Source organism: Rhinolophus hipposideros (genome assembly GCF_964194185.1).
Source record: "Rhinolophus hipposideros genome assembly, chromosome: 14".
NCBI lineage: Eukaryota > Metazoa > Chordata > Mammalia > Chiroptera > Rhinolophidae > Rhinolophus > Rhinolophus hipposideros.
The window spans coordinates 57,453,721-57,479,044 of record NC_138060.1 but is presented as its reverse complement, the minus strand read 5'-3'; the positions used below and the strand labels follow the sequence as shown (position 1 = coordinate 57,479,044).

Below are 25,324 nucleotides of genomic sequence, written 5' to 3'. Positions count from 1 at the left end.
CTTTCGTGGGATTAGCATGAAAGGATCCACGAGGCCTAGAAATACACAACGAGCCTTTTCCGGAACTTTCTGTAGTTGGTGAGAATATACAAGGACCACTAAGGAAAGAAGCAATGACAGGGATCACTTTTCACAAAATGTACAGAGGGCCACGGCTCATGGGGGCAGGGTGGGCCCAAGGTAAACCACCAAACCTGTGTCTCTGAACGCAGCCGTCACCCTCGGAAAGAGCTGCTGCCCATAAGGAAGACCTGACACCAGCTGGGAGGACAGAAATTCAGGTGTCCCCGCTCCTGCTTCACTCAGGGCCCGTGCTGACTAGCGGACAGGTATACGGAATCAGCGGAGCCATTTAAATCATGGCTTCTTGGGGAGTTATAATTGAACTTACATGGATTAAATAGCTCTATGTGACACCATGGCAGGTATTTCCTTATTTAAGCTAAGAACATTCGGCCAATTCAGGGAAATAAAAATAGGCTTTTATCCAGTCAAAAATGAAATCATTTTCTACATTGAAGTGAGTGTCCTTGGCTGGAATAGCAAGTGTGCCACTCTTCCTGTTCGTTTGTCATTTACGTAGTTGTGGGTCAATCTGTAAAAACTCCTAATGCACTTAATTAGAAACCTATAGAAATCTGTACTTCAACCAAAATGATGATTCTGGGTTTATTTTTAAAATCTTTCTTTCCATGTAGGAGAAACAACCTAAAGACATGTGTCCTTCATCCAGACCCCGCCCCTTACAAACCAGACCCTCCAGGGCCATGTGTGACAGTCCCACAGGCTGCGGAGGTCTGTGAGTCCAGCCTGGAGCCGCCTCCTCCCTGAGGGCAGGCAACTGGGTCAGATCCCTCAGCCGTGCCAAGGGCCTCATCTGCTGGGAGCCCCGTTTTTGTACCTCCATCACACCCAACTGTTTCATTCAACAGGTTAAATAACTTTTGACTTTTCCTTTGTGGAAATGCTTCAGATTTTCATTGCAAGCACCTCTTACAGAAATGAATCATTGCTTTTTAAAAAAGCAATTGCATCTTTATATAATCCTTGATTCCAAACTTCCTAGGTTATTTTTAAAAACTTCCTAGGTTATGAAATCCTCCTTTGGTGCTAAAGGACTTAGTGAACAACTTGGTTATCTGGGCCCCAGGGCGTGGAGGAGGGGCTCTTCAGGACCAGAGCCAACACTTCCGGCTTTGCGGTCACGTGGTGCCTTACGGCTCCTCCGACGCCGCGGCACGATGCAGCCACGGGCAGAACATAAGGATCGAGGTGGCCGTGGCCACTGCCACATCCTTACCTAACGCGTGCCGGGCCCCACCAGCCAGGCCAATTTGAGGACGCGAGGGGCTGCGCGCTCTTCTGCTCAAGGTGCGAGCCCGTGAGAGACACAGGACCGGAGAGGGTACTGGGCAAAGCAGGCCGCTCCACCCCACCCCCTAGGAAGGGAGGCGGGCCCCAGCCTCCAGGACACCACCCCACTGTGGTTTCCTTGTGCATTAGTGTACAACTGAAAACACACACACGACCAAAAGTGTGAGCCAGGCACTGGGCCAGGGACTCCAGAGATCCATGACACAAGCCCTGCCAGCTGGGCTCTCCATCCATGACACAGTGTCCATGGGCCTTGGCGGGGACAGGAGGGGCCCATTCCCAGGAGCCCCCGCCCGGGGCCCTGCTCGGGTGCCCACGTACTCGACGATGGCGTCGCGGTCCGCTATGTCGCCGAGCACCATGCGCTGGATGATGCTGTTGTGCTCCTCGTCCGACAGGTTCTTGTAGGACACCAGGGGGGTGTTGTACTTTGTGGCCGGGGAAGGGTCCACGCCCTGCAGCCAGGGATGCTTTTCAATCTCTTCCAAAGAAGCCCTTCTCTTGGGGTCTCTCTGGAGCATGCGTGTGATGAGGCTGCAGGAGAAGTGAAATCACGGTTAAAGCAACCTGCGGGCAGGGCGGTGAGGCACGGAGGAGGGCGTATTAGTCCAAACTGCTCCCCACACTTACACCATCAGTTTCACTAGGTTCACTTGTGCTGCTGGTCGGGCGGATGGAAATAAGGAAAATTTAGTGCCATCAGATTCATAAAATAAAAAATCACAACTTCTAGATACACTGAGAAGCCAAACACACAAATACAGTTTCCTATCATCTAGAAGTAACGCTACGTATCAGTACCTGCCTTTCAATTAACTGTGGCCTAGGGCCATACCCGAACCAGAGCCAAAGAGCAGCAATGACATACAGAATACAGTGTTTCAGGAGGAACCAATAACCCTCCTGATGAAAACAACCAAAATGCCATATATTTTTAGACATATATTTTGTTTAAAGGCACTATGTTGGCAAAATAAGGAAGGAAGGAAGGAAGGAGGAAAAGGAGGTCAGCAGGTAAAAATGGAGTAAAAGCAGGACTGAGGGCGCGGTGACAAAGGTGGCCTTTGGCCTGACCATTTCTGCTCTGGTTTGGAAGGCTACACTGAGTACATGGAAGAGAATATAACGTGTAGGGCCTATTGAAGGTGGGGAGTACAACTAGAGTCCTGGCAAAGAGCTGGGACCCCAGCTTCAATGTGAGGGTGAATGACAAATGAGAACCAAATCTGCTAAGATGTCCAGAAGGAAACTTTCAGGCTGGAAGTGCCCCTGGGCAGCTAGTACAGAATTAAACGCAAACCCTTCCTGTAGGAACTTAAAAGAACTCCCCATGTAGTATTACAAGGAATAAGCCTTCACAGAGAGAAGGAAAAGAAAAAAAAAAGCAATGGAAACAAGGTACCATTAGCAAGAACTGAAAACCATGACAGCAAAATCAGAAAGCAGAGGCTTCAAACACTGAAATTTTCAGAACACAGCATGTATAATTGCATTAAAAATGTTTAAGACAACAGAGAAGCTTAAAAATACCATCAGGGGATAAAAAACCATAAATAGGGTTTCTAAAAGTGAAAAATAATAATTTTAAATTAAAAAATCATGGGCCAATTTTAAAAATTAGACATAAAGAAAATTAATGAATTGGAAGATAAAGAGTCAAGAAAAAACCCTGCAATGCTGGACTGAGTCAGAAAATATGAAAAAGGTTAAAAGACGAGGAGGATAGAGTGAAAATACCAACACATCTAGTTGAATTCAAAGAGGGAATTAGAAAATAAGGAAGACACTGTATTTGAAAAGATACTAGCTGAGAATTTTCCAAATTTATCTCAGAACACAAATCCTGAACCAGGAAGCCTAATTTATCATAAGCAAAATAAACAGAAGCTCTTAAAAGCAGCCTGGGAGAAAAAGACGATCACTTATGCTGAACAACAGTAAGGTGCACAACTGACTTTTCAACAGCAACAAGAGGTGTCAGACGACAGTGGAGTAATGTCTGCAATTACCTGAGAGAAAATACTGTCAACCCAGAATTCTATACTCAATGAAACTGTCATTCAAGAGCACACGTGAGACAAAGCTATTTTCAAGTAAAAACTGAGAAGTTGTTCACCAGCAGATGCTCATCAAAAAAAGTTCTAAAGGATGTAATTTTGGCAGAAGAATGTGATCCCAACTAGAAGGATAAAGTTCTTATCAAACATCTGAGTAATTCTAAACAATTTGTACTATATAAATGATAATACTGTCTAATTTATGGAGTTAAAAAACATTACTAAAATATTGAATGATAAAGTCTTGTAAAGATTTTCTGTTGTTTAGGAAGAGAATAAAGGAATAACTAGATTTTATTAAATTAAGTATACAAAGATGTATGTGTGTATTAAAATAGAGAAAGGAAAATGGCTAAAATAATTGATTACAACTTCCAACCTAGGTGAGGGGAAAAAGTCAAGTAAGGAGAAAAAGAAAAACCTCCGTCAATCTCAAAGGACAGGATACAAAGAAAAAAAGAAAAAAGAAAAGGTAGGACAAATACAAAGCATATAAAAAGATGGCATATATATTTACATTTATCAGTGAACAGAATAAATATAAATGGAATTAACTCTCCAATTAAAAGACAGAAATGCTCAGATGGGATTAAAGAAAAACCCAGTTCCCAGTTGTTAAAAAAAGATGTACTTAAACCAAGAAAATTAAAGGCTTAAAGTAAAAAATGAAAATTACACAGCACATGCATGGTAAGCAAAAGATTAACTAAAACTAGATAACACAGATTGACTTTAGGGCAAAAAGCATTAGAGATAAATAGTAATACAAAGGTTCAATTCACCTGGAAGAAACAAGTTTTCAACTTGTTTGTACCAAAATAACATTCAAAACAAAACCTGACAGATCTCCAAGAATGAAATAATAAATCCACCATAACAGTGGAAGAATATCTCAGTAAGTATTTGATCAAACAATCCAAAAACTCAGAAAGGATGTAAGTAATTTTGAACAGCATAATTAACCAAGCTTGATCTTTAGGATTTATATAGAACTCTGACCTCAACAATTGGAAAATATACATGCTTTTCCAGAACAAAAGGATTATTTACAAAAATTGGCTCCATGCTAAGCCATGAGCAGGCTTTAACAATTTGGAAAAAAAAATACAGCACCATATAGACTGTATTGTATTCTTGGATCACAATACAAGCAAGTTAGAAATGAGTAACAAAGCTAATTAGAAAAACTAGTTAAAGATTTAAAACACCCCTCAAAAACTCATGGGCCAAATAAACCAAAGAAACTAGAAAATACTCAGAACTGAGTAATAACAAAAGGACAAAAGTAAAAGTTAGTGGGATGCAGCTGAAATGGTACTAGAAAGCAATTTATAGCCTTAACTATCACATTAGAAGAGGAAAATTTGGGAGCTGAGTATCCAACATAAAGGAAAAAAACAAAAGAATTAGCTCACCAAATAAGTAGGAGGAAATAATACAGACAAGAAAAAAGAATATTAGTAATATAAAACAAAAAATATAAGTCAATTAATAAAGACAAAGGTAGTTCTTTGAAAGACTAATAAAATTAACAAACCTCAGGTTAGGCTGATCACGACAAAACTAAGAGAAGGCAAAAATGCTCAATATTGGAATGAAAAAAGAGCAACGTCCCCACTGATCTAGCGACTTTAAAAATATAATTAGAAGATATTACAAATACTTGAGGCCAATAAGTTTGAAAATTTAGATAAAATGAACGAGTTCCTTAAAAAACACAACTTAGCAAAATCAACACAAGAAAAAGTAGAAAACTGAATGGTCCTATGATTATCAAAGATAATTCCTCCAGGAGGGAGACACAGAGAAGGCTTCTCTTTCTTATGCTGGATACGAGTACAGAGATGTTCATTTTATTACCCACACATATTAATCATTCTTTTGGATGATATATGTCAATATAAAAATAAGTCTGTCTTAGTTTTTCAGTAGGAACTATGGAGATACTCCTTGACTTACAAACACCTGACATGCACACACCATATGCCCACAGACAGCAGCCCTGCTTCCTGGGGTAGAGCATAATAAGGGCATAAACATCATCAATATTCATATTGAGTGCTTCCAATGGGCTAGGGACCGAGCTAAGAGCTTTAAATACACTAACTCATTTAATTTTCACAATAACCCTAAAAGGTAGGTTCTACCATTCTCACATCATTAGAAGGAGAAGCCAGTCTTGGAAACCAGAGTTCGAAAACCTAGGTTCTTAACTAGTATCTATCTAGCGCATGGCCTAAGACAGGGCACTGCCTGGCAAAAAGATTCCTCAGGCTGTCAGACTGGCAGCCGATGGGAGAAACTCGAAACTGTTACTACAGCAAAATCCTTTAAGTGGCAGCTATAATCTCAGCTGAGCTTATTGAAAAATATCACCCAGAACGTCAATGAAATACTGAACTTCCAACAGTTCCTTTATTCCATTCCCGTATTTCTCACTACACAAAGCACTTTATATTCCAAATAATGAACCTGAGTGTACTTTTGGTTGCTGGCTTCCTAGAGTCACATAAACCAAAACAGAGCTCTTCAGTAAACTGGGGGGAGGGGTGTGCAAATCAAATTGTGAGACACACCATATAAATCCTAAAATGGTGTGCTGATGGTCTATTTCAGAAAAGAAAATGCCCTGACTCATCTCTGGAACTTAAAATAATTCCAGGTGGTCGTGCTGCTTGCTAATGCACAGAGTTCTCGTGCTGATGTCTTCAAGCGAAAGTAGCCAGCACTCCCGGAGACTGAAGAAGCATGTAATAGGTTTCAGGAAAACTGGCATATTTACGAAAAGTAATACATTCCGCACTCTTAATATTAAATTTCAAATCACGTTCTGGCGTTAACTCCCCAAACCACAAAACACTAGATATATTAAGTTCAAAAGTTAAAATGAACCCAGATACTCCATGCTTTTTTTTCTTACTTACTCTTTACACTCTTTGGACACATGGGATGGCACAGTGTATTTACAATCCATGATCATCGTCAACGTTTCACTGTCGTTGGCCTCTTGAAAGGGCGGCTGCCCACACACCAACATGAAAAGGATCACTCCCAGACTCCATATGTCTATAAATCAAAGACATACCGTTAAATATTGGACTCGTTAGAAAACCAAAACCAGGTGAGTAAAAGCAGACTAAAATATTAGTTTATGTTTAACAATCAAAAGCATTTATATCTCAAAGTAAAAGGATCTAGGGAAGGAAATATGAAAATAATGCCTCAATAAGGCAGAGAAGGATTCTGTCCTATTTACTGTTTTTTACTCATTCAACACCCAAGCAAGTGCCAGGCACATAGTAAATGATCAATAAATGTTCAAGGAAAAGATTAATTCATTTGTTAATGACAAGAGCATCAACTGGGAAGTACCTTATTCAGATTCCCAAAACAATGGACACACACGGCTGTGTTTCCCATTACACTACACACCAGAGATACAACTACTGCGTTTCCCCGAAAATAAGACCAGGTCTTATCTTTTGCTCCAAAAGACGCATTAGGGCTTATGTTCAGGGGATGTCCTCCTGAAAAACATGCTAGGGCTATTTTCCTGTTAGGTCTGATTTTCGGGGAAACACGGGAAGACATTAATACTCTCTACGGTCACAATTATCTCAGTTGTTCTTTACCTCATCCTCGTGAGATAACCAGATCATATAACTCATGGTCATTTTATAGATGAGAAAAGCAAAGCTCAAAGAGGGGAGAAATATTCCTGGGCTGTCAATAAGGAAAAAAGACTGTTTGTGTATTATTTGAGAGGAAAGAACTAGGACCAAAGGTATCAGCAATCAGGAGACACACTTTGGCTTAAAAACAGCAAGCGCTACTTAATAAAGCTGTTAAAACCCTGAAAAAGATAGTAAGTTTCCCGTCACTGTACGTATCCCAGCAAAGGCTGGGCAACCATCTGTCTGATACTCTGCATAGGCACTGACTATAGGTCTGGACTAGTTGACATCTGAAGGCCCTACCTACTCTAGCGTTAGACTAACCCCTATAATAACAAATAGCCCCTTACTTCTTGCCTTGAAATACAAAGCCCTCAACTGGATGGGAAAATGATGTTTTTTCAGATGAAAAAAGGATGACTCCTTTCAGGACGGGCATCATGTAAATTCATTCAAAAAACTGAAGTATAGACATGATTATATAAACATTCATATTAGAGGAGAGAAATTCAAGAAGCTTTCCAGAACACACCAGGCTTCGAGGAGAATGGAGGGCAGGCCACGTGGCCTTTGCCACCACATCTCAACTGCTGTTTTCATTTAAGCTTAAACCAAAATAATGTAGGTTCCATGGTATTTTCCAAGAGAATTAAAACTTGTCAATAAAATACCTTTTCCTTGGCCCAAACTATACACAGAGGGTAATCAAGGCAAAACCCCAAAAGCTATACACACTGTCGTTTTTTCATATGTACCATAGGGTGCTCCAATGGAAATTAGTGAAGCAGATGGAAAAATCTACTAACATTAAAACATTTATAGAATGAAAAAGAAAGGGACCTAAGGACCATTCAGTCCAAACCCTTGGTCTGCAGTGTCCCTGAGAGGTCTGCCTGGCATTGCTTGGCAGATACATGAATTATTGGACCTACTGCTCCAGGACAGTAAGCTGGCTCAGGACTCCACTCCACTGACTGACCCATATTTCTTTACCTTGACTTTGGAATCCAGAGGGCCAGCCCCATTCAAAGTCAAACAATCTAACTAATGGTGACTAGTAGCACTGTTGTTTAACTATCCAGTGAGAAGAATTTACTACCCCAATGCTAGTGGTACCTTATTAAGATTTGTAAAGGAAATTTATATAGATCGATGTTTAACTTAAACCCTTTCTGTACAACTTGAACTTGCTATTTTTGGTCACCTGCCCCAACTCTAAGGCCACCAGTCTGAACAAGTGGCAATTACAATTATCCTTTTAATGAACGTGTCCCTCATTTTACAAAACAATTATATTCTAGAAATTAACTATAAAGTAAACCCATCTTTCACTTGGAATTTTACCAAGTTTTTGTTTATAATATATACTTGGCAATTTTCTTCACAAAGAAGAGCAGATTTTTAAATGGCTTATGAAAACATGCATAAACAAAAATCAGGATAGTCAAAATAAAAATTTTCTCCAATTGTTAAAATATTAACAATGTCTAATAATACTACCATACCCAAACCTAACCATTAATACATACATATTTGAGATACAATCAATTCATATATTTCCGTACAAATCCTACAAAAACAATTTTTATAAAATGAGTTTGGTTACATTATCTCTTCTACCATCTCAGACTTCAACTGTGGATACACTAGTTGTTTTTTTTTTTCTTTATGCTAAACTGGAGATGATATCTGACAGTGCAATTACACAAAGCTGATGTTTTAAAAATATAATTAATAATATAAGTATCAACTAATGATTACCCAATACCCCAGTTCTCATCTGGTTAAAGAAAACTTTCTTTTTCTGTTAAATATTAACCTCAACAGCTACTAGGCAGTCCAACTATTTGGAAATGTTCTCTTCAGGATCATTTGCCCAAGCAAACCAACACAGTCTACTTGTTAGGATGTGGTGCATGATTAGAAGAATAAAAAGGAAAACAACATAAATATACACACACAAACTGTTTCCAGTTAGGGCTCAAATCATTTCTGAACATGGAAATGTTTACAATTTGGGAAACTTAGGAATACAATTCTATCCCATGTAGTTTGCAAAGTGAAATGACATAATTGGAAGCATTTAAACTATAGGAGAATGGCAGTGTAATTAAGGGGACAAAGTTTCAGAAAGGGCAACAGATCCCCTCAGCAAAATAACATGATTTTTCAGGGGACTATTTGTTCCATTTCCTTATTTTCCAGACTTTTTCTCTTCTTTCTCTACTTTTTGTCTTTGAATCATTTTACTTTTTCACCCTAAGGGCCAAAGGAAAGAGCTAAAAACAGTCACAAAAGAAACACAAAGTAGTAAGACTTTAAGTTATTTAAAAACGTGTCCCTCATCTTTCAAATGGGAACAGCGACCGCAATGTACTTCCTCTTAAAGCTGCTGTGGACATTAAAAGCATTGCGACCGAATGCATGTGAAGTCCTCAGGACAGAAGCCGGCACACAGCGTTCCTAGGAGGCGGCTGCTGCTGCCCCACTCTCCGTCCCCTGTGCCAGGCACTGTTCCAGGCACCAGCAAACACAGAGAGGAATGAGATACCCTCACCCTTACACGGCTCCAGTTCACCGTGAGAAACAGACAGCGAGTAACAGAAACGGAAAGGAGGTGAGTTCAAGAAAGCACAAAACCACCACAGAGAAGAAAAACTTCACAGAGATGGGGGAGAGGAACAAGAAAGCCTCTTAGTAACACAGATTAAAAAAAAAAAGTGATGATTCAGGACCTGGGTCTCCATGACTAGATACCTGGTATTACAGATCAAGAATGGCATCAAGAGGATTATCTATTATATAATAGGGGAGGGAGGTGGTACTTGTCTTAATAAAAATTCATTTTAGTGAATATTTTTAATGATCTTTTCCCATTTAAAAAAAACCAACAAACAAAAACAAACAACTTGCTAATAAAACTACAAACTCCCAAGGTACAGCACATGGCCTCAGCTTGAGATCCTAGGACCACAAGGGACCCGCCAAGTCTGTTATGGGGGACAGAGGAGTAGTGAGGGGAAAGAAACAGCATTGAACAGGGCTTTACATTACTTTCATTTTTTTGAAATGTTAATAGAATTGTCTATTCATATTAAAGGTACACAGGTAAATAAACATCAATCATCTGAAAAATCAAAATGTTGATACTATTTTAAGTATATTTTGAGTTTTAGACCTATTTATAGGCCTTTGGTTAATAAAAAATGGAAAAATAAAATATTAATACCGTTCCTTTGGTTAAAAAAAAAAATCTTCTAACTCATGGAACTGTGGGAAGGGTTGGAAAGCTAATGAAGTCTGGTTAGTATACAGCTTAGAGTTATTGTACCCCCTTCCCGGCTCTCAAGCTGGCTGGAAGTAAGATCTCAGAGATGAGCACTGAAGTCTCGGTGGCTAACATGCAGCAGGCCCATTTATCGTGATGCAATTGAAGCACGCTACTGCTCGTATTGGACGGGGAGCTTATACTACAAAGTTCATTTTAGGGAGGCTAACAAAAGGTCAAAATGAAAATAAAACAGAATAAAGGAACAACACGCTAATGACTGATTTCAGAAAAAGCAATTGTCAAATGGGGGTGGGGAGAATGTCAGGACTGAGAGGATTTCTAAAAACTCGTTTCTGGAGGGAATTATCTAGACAGCAAAAGAAAGAACAGAGATTAGCAAGTACCGTGTTTTCCCCAAAATAAGGCAATAAGACCTAGCTAGATCATCAGCTCTAATGCGTCTTTTGGAGCAAAAATTAATATAAGACCCAGTATTATATTATTATTATTTATATTATACTATAATATATTATATTGTATTAATATAATATATATATTTATAATATTTTATATTATATAATATAAAATTACATTATTATTTATATTATATTATATTAGGTCTTATATTAATTTTTACTCCAAAAGACGCATTAGAGCTAATGGTCCGGCTAGGTCTTATTTTGGGGGAAACACGGTAATAAAAATGGGAAAACCGGAAGAAAGGCTTTAGGTAGAAACCTCTATTCTTGTCTCTGGCTTTCTTTCATCAGTGTAGCCATGAGTCATAAAGGCAGCAGTAAGAATAGAACGTTCTAAAAGCACTACAGTGAAGTGGGGACCAACATCTTTTACCACCGCACTTACAACCGGCAGGATTTATGCAACCACTTTGCAGTTCCAATTGTGGTCACCAGCAAAACTGACACATGACCCAGTACTAACGTACACGGCAGTGCTTTCTTAGAATAGCAAGGACTGTCACAGAAGTGTGGAGGCCCCGGGAGCTCCCTAAGGAAACCCAGGACCTTTGTCCTTGTCTGACACTCAGAAACCGCATGCCGATGGTCCCCTGGGTGAGCTACTCACCTGCATTTAAACCACCCAGAGCTCTAAAGCTTCTTTCTTGCTCCTAACAAGACTAGTGGTTGGTTCTAAGGGACATGACTAGAGACCACTGTGAAAGTAACAAAGTGTCAGGTCATTTGGAGCAATGAAGAATTTGGGCAAGTCCGTGTTTTAAGACATCTAAATTATTCCTGGTTTTATCAACATGTGATTTAGAAGAAAAGTTTTATTATTCAACAAGGATTTATTTCTTCTCTTAAAAAATAAAGAATGAATGCCATCACAACTATTTCAAAACCTTTCTTTCCCAGGCCTGAATTCGTTAAAATGCTAACCGCTCCATGGGGACTTGAACACTCAATGCTGCCCAGACTAGCTCACTGTCTTTTACCCAAACCTGTGTTCTCGCAGGGTCACTGGCACCGCCACCCAACCAAAACTTAGGAGACATCCTGGACTCTGTGCTCCTGGGTCCTCCGACTTCCAGGTCAGCAGCGCCTGCAATTCCATCACGTGCTTAGACTCCTCAGAGGCTCCCATGACCCTCAACATCCCGAGGTCTCCCCGCACTGCCCTGCCTGCGAGCAGGGCCACCTGGTGATCCGCAGCAACACAAAGAGCTGGAATTACAGCTACTCTCCTGTCCTCCTCCATTCCTCATAGCTTTCCAGGATGCAGAATAAGTGCCGCCCGACAGAAGTGTGCTGAATAGAGTGAACTTGAAACTAAGGAGAAAGCAGTGGTTCTGCACACACTGGACAGGGCCCTCCAAAGGCAGCTGTGGCGGAGGGGAGGGCCCAGGGGCAGATGGTGGTCATTCATGTCCTTCCAAAAAAAGTTACGAGGGAATGGAGAGTAAGAAGTTGTCGGAGTGAGTGTGAGAGGGTGTGCGTCTGTGTGTGTGTGTGTGTGTGTGTGTGTGGGGATCAGTGAAGACCAGCTGCAGTTTGTTTTAGTCGTTTGTCTAAGGTCTTGTGCAAACTTGTTTTTCAAGTCAAAAGAAAACAGGAAACAGTTCAAGGAGTCAGAAGGTTATCGATCACACCCTGTGGGACTGCACACGCTGACATAAAGCCATAGCAGAGAAGACACCCTTGCAACTCAGCATTCTCTCACAAATCACTTCACAAATAGGATTTGGCACCAATCAGGAAGTGACCTTGACAGATGAGGAGGGAAAGATACGCCAAGCAAAACATGATAGTTGTGCAACTTCCTCCCGGAGACCTGGGTTCAAATCCTACCCTGGCCATTTAATCAGCTGTGTTCTTGGCCAAGTTACCTGGTTTATGTGCATCTTCGTTCTCTGCGATAAATGCAGGCAGCACCACTTATCTGGTAATTTCTGAGAGGGTGTCTGGGCAAAGAGTGCTACATGCAGCAGTGCAGAGCTGCAAGGATTGATAAAAAACCATGACCTCTGAGCACAGGAAAGAGGCTGGCAGGGACAAGCAAAAGGGATTTTATACTTTTTATTCAATATACTTCTGTATATTTGAATTATCTTACAAAAGCATTCATTTATTGTGAAAAACGTAATTAAAAATTAGCTGCACTTATCAGAATACAATGATGTGGACATACTTTAAATAAGCAGAAAGGTCTTTATAGGAATATAAAAGGTAATTTTTAAAAGCCTGGACATGTCCTCTACTCACTGAGACACTAATTCTCAATCTGTGGTCTGGGGACACTTGGCTCGGCTTGATTCCCTTCAGGAATTCAGAGACCAACCTCTCCAAAGCATGAACAGCTACAGCAGGAATTATTTTAATTGTAATTTTTTTTAGCACAAATAACTTCCTTCAATGATTTAGAAAACTCAAATAGTAAACTCACTGATGTTTCATAAAAATCTCTGACAGTCTTGTTTCATAAAAATCTCTAACAGTCTTATAAAATGTGATGAAAAGACAAAAAAAAAGGGGCAGGGTTATAGGGCCACGAACATTTGGGGTAAACCTCAGTTTTCCTGGTGGCATCGCAACACGACAGTGTCTAAGGAGGGGGTAGGGTTCAGCCACAAATTCATAGCTTCCCCCAATTAGATCTTTAAAAAACTACCTTGTGACACAGGGCTTCCTGGTGGTCCGTGGCACACCTCTGAAACTGTACCTCTGCACCTCTCTGAAGAGAGAAAGTACAGCTTTCCTCGGACTCATGGTGATTCTAGAACTCACTGAATATACATACAGAAGCCAAGAAAAAGGAAGTACTATGTGAACAAGGAGACCAGGAAGAGCCAGGAGGGCGACCACCATTAAACTTCGTAAAGAAGTTTAGAAGAATGTCCATCTTCATTTCTGTAGTTCATCTCTGTAATATTTATTCATTTAAACAAACATTAAGAGCCTGTCGTATTTACCAGGCCATGAGGATGGGACACAGATAAGATATAAACAAACACACAGTTCCCTCTCTCAAGGACCTTACTATTGAGCAAGGGGGACAAGAGAGCCATCTGGAGTATGCAAAGCTTGGCATCCCCCCATTCAATTCCAAAGGGACAGTCAGCCAGGGCATGTACCCTCTGCATTTCATCAGCCTCTTTTTTTAGCCATCTACATACAACCCCTCCATTATTTTTATCCAACGCACTTTTGTGCCTACTCTGTGGCCGGCTTTGTCCCCTGCGCCAGAAATTAATACCGTATCTACAAAAAGGGTGTCACTCCAGTCTTGTTTTCCTACTCAGACAGTGCCACAGATGCTGAAGCCCTACAATTTTTTCCTTAGGTTCCAGGGTTTAAAATAATTCTGCATTAATATTTTAAACTATTAAATGAGGCACTGTTTTACACTATACTGGATATAATTTTAAATACATCACTATAAGGCTAATAAATCAAGGTAAATCGGTGTTTTCCAAAGATAAAGCAGGTCATACAGAAAATGGGTTACATAGAATGATGAGAATGAGAAATATGAAAACAGCGAAGGACGTGGATCTGGACTCAGTTGTAATGAAGCCTCAGTCCCATGGTATAGTTTCCTCTGACGAACTTGGCTGAGCTGTGTGGTGCCCTGTTCTGCGTCTGCTCTCCACCTTTCTCCCCCAAAGTCAACATGACCCACGTGACAATCCGACTGCCAGAAGCCACGGCCTACAAAGAGGTAAACCACACTCTGGATGTTAATATGATTGTTTCCCAAGCTGCCTTTCGGGGAGTCACCGTACTAACTCCAGGATCTTACATGCAACTTCCTGACATGATGGGACAGGGTCTCCCCAGAACAGACCTGCCACTGACTGGTGCCAGGTCCACCTCAGAGAGTGCACCGACCGACGGTCGGTAAGCACGGCGCCCGGTCTGCACGGCGCCCGGTCTGCACGGCGCCCGGTCTGCACGGCAGACATTCTTCCACAGTTCTTCAAGATACAATTAACTTCACTTGCCCGTTCGGAGTCCGTGCAGATATGTGTCGTCTGACGAACAGGATTCCAAATTTATTGTGTTCAACTTGGTTCCGACGACTGATTTTTTTGTTTTGAGAACCAAACTCTTCAGTAGGTTTATGTTTCTCCACCTCACCCCTCACAAAAAAAAACAAGCTTAAAGAAATACCCAAGCAGATGTGATGTTTTCAACTCCCTAAATGTTTCCTATAGTACAACCTGAAGTGAACAGAAGTGGTTTCAGTTTCTATACGCATTTCTGCATTAAAATAGTGACTGTTGGGGTGGTCTGAAAAGCTTTTTTGAAGATCCAAGAAACTAACCAGTTATCAAATACCAGGACTTTCATTTTTCTTTTATCCTACATTAAACACACAGACACCCAGAGAAAAGCATCTACTTTAGAAGTTAACCTATTCCCTAAATACAAATAACCTAACATTCTGAAAGTTAAAGACAACTAAAAACACGTGGGAGAAAAACATGCGAGCAAAGGTCCTGGGCCTGCACTTCCTCCCCCTTTTCCCACGGCAGCCAACATTTCAGAACATTTCAGAAATTCTCCCGAGGACGAATTTCCAAAGCAGAAGAAAGCACCTCAGAAGGAAAACAGGCTGTGATCCTTAAACACCCTGTGGACTGGCAGCCAGGGCACCACAGAAACACAAGCCATCCTGTGATGTCTCCAGGGGAGGACGAGCTGAGACTCCCAGCTGCCTCCGGAAGGCGGATTTTGCCTCTGGTGTGATGCTTAGTACTTCCTGTGTATTCATTCACCTAATCCCTACAACCACCCGATAGGCAGGAACTATTACTGTCCCCATTTCACAAGTGGAAGTAACAGACCAGAGAAAGGAATCAAGTTCAGGAGTAGGAAGTGGTGGGGCCGCGCCAAGAGGGTGGCACATGGGCAGGAGTAATGTAGGCAGAGGGATGGCAGACGGAAGGGACCTGAGGCAGGAGTGGGTGTGGAACGTGACTAAGAGCAAGGAGCCAGGGTGGCTGGACGGAGCTGCGCAAGTAACTGGTTCCGTGGGAGGTCCACGTCTGGGAAGAAACGGGGAGAAGTGGGGAAGCCAACCATGAGGGCCATGCGGACCTCTGTGAGGGCTCTCGTTTGGGTTCTGGATGAAACGGGAGTCTTGAAAGTGTTCTGAGCAGAGGAGTGACAGGAAGAGACTAAAAGGAACAGACCCAAAGGAACTGACAAGTATTATTTTGCTTGTGAGTGGTGGTTTCCTGAGACTTCACCTTAGCCTGTGGAATTCCCTTCCCTTTCTAGCAATTCCCGACTCACCCTGGCCCAAAACCTGAGGGCCTCCTCTCATCTGGACCTGTTGACATCTGAAAACCTTGGCAGCCGGGAACAAAGGAATGGAAACATGCTTCTAAAATGCCTTCCTTCTCTTATCTTCTAAGATACACAAATTTCTACCTCCTCAGTTGAAATACCCAAAGACTCAGAGCTTGGGCTCTAGTTTGAAAAGTAGATTAGTAACATCAGGTTTTTATTCCAATAGGACCCACAATTATCAGCCCTGCACAACGTTGTCTTTCCACACAGGATTTTAGAGGAAAGGAGTAAGATGTACACTAAGGCCCACTTAAAATAAACACCCTGCTGAGTTAACAGTAGTAAGAGCCCTTAGAAAACAGCAAAAGTGCTAGGAATCTTCTAGATGCAGAAAGGATTCTGAGTGAGGCCCCTTCGGCCCAGCAAGAGGCCAGGGACACCCTGACCAGATGCTCAGGGGACGGCAGTGGGAGGAAAGCAGACAGGACAGTCTCTGGACTCCTCAGAGGAGAGGCAGGGACAAGGGTGCCCGAGGAACTTCCAACATGAAGATCCAGGAAGTAGAACAGCATCAGGAAAAATCCCAAAGGAAACTGTTTTTCACTTACTTATCCCTGAATAAGCACAGAGTGTGATTAAATGGGGGTGGGCGGGGGGGGGGGAATTAAAGCTCAACTATCAACATCAAAAAAGAAATACACATTCTTGTTCACTTTTTGAAATCAAAGAGGTTAAAAAAATTTCCCCCTAACACTTATTCTTTAAAGAACATTAGAATTAAAATGTTGGAATCTGTTACCACTAAGAACCAAAGACATTTGATTCTATGGGTTTAAATCAGCGGTAGGCAAGGCTGGGTGCATATCAGAACCTAAGGAAGCTTCTCGATATTGGCCTCACCCAAGACTACCTGAGTCAGAATCTCTAGGGGTGGGCCCAGCAAGGTTTGTTTGTTTTTATTTGTTTAAATCTCCCTGAGGTGAAACGGACGGGTATTGAGAATCACCACTTTAAATCTTACCATACCACTAGTGAGGTAGAGTAAATTATACTTTTCAAAATAGTGTCAACACATATTTCATTTGATCTGAGCCTTATAACACAGTCAGAACAATAAACACCAGAGCTAAAAATGCAGTAGGGAAAACATTAAAAACACACAAATCATTTGTAACATATTTTTCAGGCCTCTTGCTGAAAAATCAATGATTAAGTTAGCCTGCAAAAGCCATCTTTATGGTACCTATAGATTATACCACCACTAACATTTCATGCTCAAGAATCTCTATTACAAGTATTAAATTCAATAGTACCTTATTTATAAAACCCAAAAGATTTTACTCAAGGCACAGAAACTCTGCTTCCTGCTTCCCAAATACTTAACTGTACAACATTCACATTATAAGGAATGAATATACAGAATACTGAATAAAGTGCTTTTATTTACAGAGGGTTCATGCCAGATCAATTCATTGTGATTTCTGAAATAACTGTCATTTCTCATAGGCATGTAAAACTTCAGAAAGTTTAGGGGAGGATTTTCATTTTTCTTTGGTTTTATATGACGAAATGATGTTATACTTTGTAAAAGGTATCTTTCAGAGTATGTGACCTTGCTTGCACTCGGTAGCTGGATGTTGAAGGGCATGTGCCACATTTCTATGGACATGGTTTTTAGTTCTCAACAACTCAAAGCTACATGTGTGAGTAGGCCTGGACCTCACGGTGCAATGCATTTTCTACTGGGCACATATCATGCAGGCAGGTTTTATGTTTACCTTTTAAGATAAAACAAGGTACTACTACTTTAGAGCAGACCAAATTTTCTTCTGTAGGCAAAGAAAAGGCACCAATCAACCCTTAAAAATGTATAATCCTAAACTCCACACTCGGGCCTAAGGCTGTACACAAACCAAAGGTCTTCTAATCTAGAAACTATCAGGCCCCATATGTCCAAATGTCAAATAGTCTAAGAGCAAGTAATATACAATTTAACCAGATTCTAACTCTGAGAAGAGAAGGTCCAAATCAGGAAACACTGAAACATTACTAAGAAACATTATCTCTCTCTCTAAGAAATGGTAAGTTTGTGATGGGAAATAAAACTGTACACAGATTTGGTGTAGCGTGAAAGCAAGTATCTTAACAGCTTTTCTGGAATGAACTGAAATAAAAGCAAGGAGTTATCAATTCATGACATAAACTATAATAGCAGATTTATATAAACCAAAGAGAAATTTTCCAATTTGTGGCTGTCCTTTGGACTATTTTAAAGTTCTACTACAAAGGTATTATGGCTTAGGTAGTATCGTGTTTCCTCGAAAATAAGACCTAGCTAGACCATAATTTTTTTGGAGCAAAAGTTAATAAAGACCCGGTCTTATACTATGTTATATTATATAAGACCTGGTATTATATTATATTATATTATACTCGGTCTTAAACTACGTAAGACTTGGTATTATATTATATTATACCCAGTCTTATAGTAAAATAAGACCAGGTCTTATATTACATTTTGCTCCAAAAGATGCATTAGAACTGATGGTTCGGCTAGGGCTTATTTTCGGGGAAACAAGGTACTATCTGTAAAGGAAGGAGTAATCCTTCAAAAAATGTTTTAATATTTAAATATTTGAACATATGCGTATACACATAATGCTACAATAAGTTCTTTTGGTGGCCACCCATTTGCTAAATTCTCTAGAACTCTTTTAGAGGAGGGCATATGTTGAGATATTTTATCACAGGACTAGAAGCAAGGAATAACTGCCTTAAGTACATTAAATGTGGCTCTAGTTTAACCACAACTCTTGGCTTCAATATGCCAAGACTTCAAAAAACTCAAATATCATACAAACCGTAAGTTGCATATAAATTAATAGTCAAGAATGTGTCAACTTATGTTTTACTAATCTACTTTTTTACAAGTCAATTTTTCTCAGGTAGACCAGGTAGTCATTTTTAAATTCACTAGATTTTAAGATGTCCTTCACCTGCAATAAGTTAGGTCAGAGAAAGGAATAATTAAAGATATTTATCAATATCTTAAGGACACAATTTCAAGATGTGGCCATAGCCTTCATCAGATCTTAAGGCATTAAGAAAAAGTTAAGAACTACTGCTCTAAAATAAATACAATACACACTTTTAACATGGTGAAGGCTAAATGCTCTCACCTAAGTGGCTGTAGGATAATTTTTGGCTGATTACCTGGTTTTAAAATTGTTCTTATTTTTAAAAATATAGTATAAGACTGACGTTTGTTAGTATGCATTTGAACACTATAAAAACCCAGTGTGTTTCTATCATAGCAACTTTCATTCCGAGACCATAATCAGGCATTATTATTAAAAATAAAATGAAAATCACCCCTATACATCTGAGGAACATCTACTGTGAATTATTTGGCTTTCTGACAATGAATATTATTTTTTAACTTTTTATTTTGAAATAATTAGATTTACAGGAGTTGCCAAAACAAACAACAGAAACCCAGGGAGCTCCCATGCCCTCTTCACCCAGTGCCCCCAGCGGCAACAGCTTGCTGAGCTGTAGCACAATACAGAACCCAGGAAACTGCCACTGGTCAAGTGCACGTAGCTTATTCAGATTTCATCACTCATTTGTGTGTGCAGTTTCCATGCAATTTTGTCACATGTGTAGATTCGTGTAACTGCCACCACACACAAAAGTGTTCCATCAGCACTTCATGCTAACTCTTTATAGCGACACCCCTCACCACCACCTTGAATCCCTGGCAACCACCAATGTGTTCATCATAATTCTATAATTTTGAGAGTTACGTACAGTAAACAGAATTATACAGTACGTAAGGTTCTGAGACCGGCTTTTTTCACTCAGCACAACCCCCCTGAGATCCACCCAAACTATTGCATCAACAGCCTGTTCCCTTTGATTGCTGTATAGAACTCCAGGGCAGGGAGGAGCCAGTCTACCCATTCCCCCACTGGAGGACACCGGGTAGTTTCCGGGTTTCGGCTGTTACACAGAAAGCTGCTCTGAACACCCATGTGCAGGTATTCATTTCTCTGGGACAAACCCTGCAGTCAGGGTTGTATAGCAGTACATACAGTATTTAGTTTTATAAGCTTGCCCAACTATTTCCCAGAGAGGTTGCAGTGGTTATCCTTTTCTTCTTATTCTTTTTCATAGTTGTTCTAGCTTTTCTAGGTTCCTGGCCTTTCCACACAAATGTTAGAATAACGTTGTCTATGTCTACAAAAATGTTCCAGGGCTTTCCATAAATCTACAGATCAACTTAGGAAAAACTGACATCTGGATTATGTTGCTTGCCATTCACAAACACGGTCTGTCTCTCTATTTAGGTCTTCTTTGATTTCATTAGCATTTTGCAATTCTCAGCATAAATTATTTTCACTATGTGTTTTGTTAGATGCATACATTTTCTTTGGTGTGATTATAAATAGTATTGTTTTAAACTTCAGTCTCCACACATCTGTTAATATATTGAAATGCAATTGATTTTTATGTAATCTTGTATCCTGTGATCTTGCTGAATTTATTATTGGTTCTGGCAATTTTTCTGTAGATATCTTCAGATTTTTCATTGTAGGCAATCATGTCTTCTGCAGGTTGAGATGGTTTTCTTTCTTCCTTTCTAATCTGTACTCCTTTCAGTACTATGTTGAATAGAGTGGGGAGCATACATCCTTGCCATGTTGCCGAGCTCACGGGGAAAGCATTCAGTCTTTCACCATTAAGTATGTTAGCTACAGGTTTTTTGTAGACGCTCTTGATCAAGCTGAGGATTTTCCCCTCTATACCTACTTTACTGAGAGCCAGCAAAGAGTAATATTGTAATGTAAGGCAAAGTACAGATTTATGAAGAAAATAACTAAGTTTTTTCATATTCATAGGCATGGGGACACTTTTCATAATTGGATAATCTCCATTAAAAGCTAAACTGCAGTGCTCGCTTCGGCAGCACATATACTAAAAAAAAAAGCTAAACTGCAAATTATAGAGAATGCATAGATGGTCTGTTTATATCCCAAAAAGCTATATGTACTGACTCTAAATCCAAGCCTTTGTACTGCATTAATATGGAGTCATGCTGTAAGTAATTTAACTTTCAATGACATCTATTGCATATTAATTTACCAAACAGTAAATTAATGCAGAGAGTGGACAGTTCATCTTTCAAATAGTTTGTCTATAAACTAGGAAGCATGTAATATAGGGGTTGTCAGTTCCAGAGCTATTAACATCCTAGGAAGCCTCTGAATCTCAAGTGAGATGGCAAAGTTCTCAAGACTAAATTTAATTCATTTGAACTTGAAAATGACTTAAACATTTCAGTGAAGTAGAAAGAAAGTCATCAACAATGTCAGGGTTTTACAACTGAAATGTTGTATCTATGATCTAAGAAAGAATTTTCCCATTTTAGAGTTTCTATAAGGAAGAAATCTTTAAAGCATGCTTTAGTTTTGCTTTCTAGTGCAGAGTAAGCTCTTTCCCAAAGCTACTTTGGGAACCCCTCCACCCCCACCCAGAAGTCACTTGGAGCCTCACTACAAGTAGGCCACCCACAAGGCAAGCAGCAAGGCAGAGCCTGACCTCTCCAGAGCAAAAGGTATGGCACATCCCTTACCGCAGCAGGCAGATTCATTCCCCTGCCTGCCCCTCCACTGTCTAAATGGATACAAGCAGCAATAATGAGTTTTTCACTACGTACACTGCTGCACTGGCATATACATTCCTGAAAGCCCAGAGACAACTGAATCAATAGCTCACTGAGGGGATCTAGCCACCCTTCTCTCCCCAGATCCCTAGATATGACAGAAAAGGTAGATAGCAGGTAGGATCAGATTGAAAGAGGAAACCAGAGCCCCAAAACCCACCTGGCAGGAGTTTCTGGGGTATTTCTTTCTAGAAGGCACAGACTGGAAACAGGAAGGAACTGCACCAAGACACCCAATAGCGGGTTTAACTCCTCTCAGCCAGTAACTCACCAAACATAAATAAGCAGACATTTGATGGAGGAGGGTGGACTGGCTGTGGGCCTTAGGGGCAGAGGTGTACTGACAGTCTGTCGATCAGTGAGACCAGACATCAGGACAGCCCATTTGGCCACACCTTGCTCCTTTCCCACACTCACTGGAAGCAGACTACAATCCTCAGACATTCTCCCATGAGATATGGGGGAATCTCAAAAACAGATAAACACACAACTAACGATCCCCAAGCACCTGGGCAAAATGAGCACACCATGAGAAATCAGTGCATCAAACAAAAGACTACACAAGAAAACCCACTTAATGGAGCACTCTCAGAAGTATTAAACTATGCTTCATAGAATGAATGAATGAAATGAAAATAAAATTAGTCTCACATCAAACTTTGCACTGGCAACTTTAGAGGCAAAAAGAAGACAGGAAAATATCTTCAAAGTTGGGAGGAAGATGATTTTAAAAATGTATTTCTATACCCAGCCAAATTACCATTCACATACAAGTGTAAGGACAATACCTGTAGCTGATCTAATTCTATCTTAGGGATGAAGAAATGAAGCAGAGAGGTCAGGTACACACTGTTCAAGGTCACAATTAATAAATGGTTCCAATGCCCAAATTCTTCACATTGCACTGTAATGTTCCTAATACCTTTCCAATATGGGTCTCGATGACTGTGTAAATGGTACTCATAGGAAGAAGACGACTAATCTAAGAAGACAGTGAAAGTATTCAGACCTTAAAAAAATTACAATAAGCAGATAAGAGATTACTTTAAGTGATAACTTACTCGTTTTCCTTGGTGCTGACAAACATATTTTAAAATTTTGCCATGTAAAGGGTAAAATAAACTAATTGCCAGCTTTAGGGATATATGCATGGCATTCATAAAACCCAATCTGTTCATTACAACACATTTCATAGAAGTTCTCTTAGAATTATTTTTAGATAAACAACTGATTTGACCAACTACACCAAAACAGTAGAATTCAAATGCTGGAAGGTAACCTACCTACTGCAGGTGCGTCATACTCATCACCAAGCAGAATTTCTGGAGCAGAATATGCCAGAGATCCACAGCTTGTAGTGAGTTTCTTCCCTGGTTGAAATTTGTTGCTGAAACCAAAGTCTGTCAACTTTACGAGACCTTGTTTTTCAAAAAAGACCACGTTCTCTGGTTTTAAGTCTCTGTGAACCACATGGAGTTTATGGCAGTAAGATATGGCATGAACTATCTGAGCAAAGTACTTCTTGGCTAAGTCTTCGTTAAGTCCTTCCTCGTGTTTCATGATGTAATCGAACATATCTCCTCCATCCCCAAGTTCTAGGATAAGGTACAGTTTGGTCTGGGTGTCAATAACTTCATAGAGGCGAACGATGTTGGGGTGCTGCACGAGTTTCATGCACCTCACTTCCTGGAAAAGATGACCAGTAGCTAGTGTGTCCAATTTTGTCTTGTCAATAACTTTGACTGCCACTTTTTCACCTGTAAAGACATGCCTGGCAAGTTTAACCACTGCAAAGTGACCTCGACCCAAGGTTTTATCCAGATCATATAATCCAGCAATCTTTCCATCATATCCTCGCTTGAATCCTGCCATGCTGGTCCGACAGAAGGAAAAATATTTAGACTGTTTGAAATGGATCTTCTCATATAAGAATGTCTGGTGAAAATAAGGAATTCATTTTCAATGTTGTCATGGACATCTATAAAATAAGAGGAGAAAGAAAATCAAGTTTCTGTGACTTTTCCTTTTACAGCTTCATTTAAAAAGAAAAAGTAAAAGAAGCTTGAAGTAAATACATTGAAACATAAAATGAGGGCCATTTATAATAACCAAATTATATATTTAGAGTTTACATGATAAAAGTTGAAAATTTAAATACCATATTAAATTTTACAAACTGCAAAACAATTAAGTTTGTTAAAACATTTTCAAAAATAAGACAACCTGGCAAGCTTGATAAGCTATGTTTAAAAAAACATTTTCCAAAAGTAATTTCAATTAGTGTCTTTAAAAAAAAAGGCAAGAATTGACAAGAAAGGGAAAACACAAAGAATAAACACTTGGACAGAAACCCAACTTTTCCTGTTATTCTAAGACTAGCACTATTTCCTATGAATACAAAAAAAATTAAAAAATTCCTTTGGTGAAGCCTTTGCTTACTCTCCCAGTGGGAATTACTTTCCCTCTCTGTATCCTCTTGGGACACCTCCATCCCATGTGGAATAAAACTATAGGTTTTTATATATGCATCTCCATTCTGAAACTGCAAGGTTCTTGAGGTCTCCAGGGTTCTATTTTTTCTTCTACCCTCCTCTAACATCCAGAACAATGTTTCACATATAACAGGTAATCAAAATTTTGTTAAATTTTGAAATGCAACTTTTTTCCAAAATGTTTACAAGGCAATTGTTTGCTCTTGTGTCACTAGTGCCTGGAACAGTATCTGGCACAGTAGGTGCTTAATAGATAGTTCCTGACTGATACTCACTCTTTAGACTTGTCAGTTATGCTTATCTCTATTACGGTTTTTCCACTCTCAAACAATCCACCATGCTCTGCTTGTATTTCAAGAATAAACAAACATGCATAAAACTAGTTAAGTCTTAAAGACCAACGTCATATGGCATTCAAAATTCTCAACCTTTATAGTATATAAACCCTAAATATAGAAATAGGTTCTTATAAATGATCCTGACTCCGAAAAACAAATAAATGTATAAAATTATACATATTAAGATGTCAATTTAAATCACACTGACTGAACTCCCACGATTATTTTCTCAGACCAAAATTTAATGCGAATTAAATAACAAAATCCAATGAGGAATACAGCTAATCTCCCAAGACTAGCTCTTTCTTATTACTGCATGTTCATACCTTCGGTATAGACTTTTTAAAGCTCCCAGTAGGTAGTTTCACATTTTCAGTTATTTTTGTTACTAAGAACAGTACTTATATTATTTCTGAAATTAATTTCAGAAACCAAAACTAAATTGTTAATTCTGTTTCTATTAAGATTTTTAAAATAAGAAACCAGTATTATGAACAAATATTGGGGGAAAAATATTTCTTCTATACAGTGTATTATCCTTGGCATCTGAGCTAATAATTTTAATGACACGATTAACAAGAAACACCAACTGGAAAGATATTGCTTCCTTTGGACAGTAGTTCTCTAAAAGGAAGTT

General features: G+C 39.7%; 1 protein-coding gene across 3 annotated transcripts in view; it reads right to left on the bottom strand.

Annotated features, from left to right (window-relative positions):
* SNRK (SNF related kinase) overlaps positions 1-25,324 on the bottom strand; it is a 48,285-nt gene that overhangs the window by 8,444 nt on the left and 14,517 nt on the right. For 2 of the 3 annotated variants that reach the window (XM_081072751.1, XM_081072752.1), the window contains exons 3-5: positions 23,141-23,835; positions 6,356-6,497; positions 1,696-1,908 (exon numbers count right to left, since the gene is read on the bottom strand). In XM_081072751.1, coding sequence (XP_080928877.1) covers positions 1,696-1,908; positions 6,356-6,497; positions 23,141-23,729 — 944 coding nt within the window. In that variant the 5' untranslated portion in view covers positions 23,730-23,835. The remainder of the gene's footprint in view (positions 1-1,695; positions 1,909-6,355; positions 6,498-23,140; positions 23,836-25,324) is intronic. The other variant, XM_081072753.1, reaches the window with a different exon arrangement.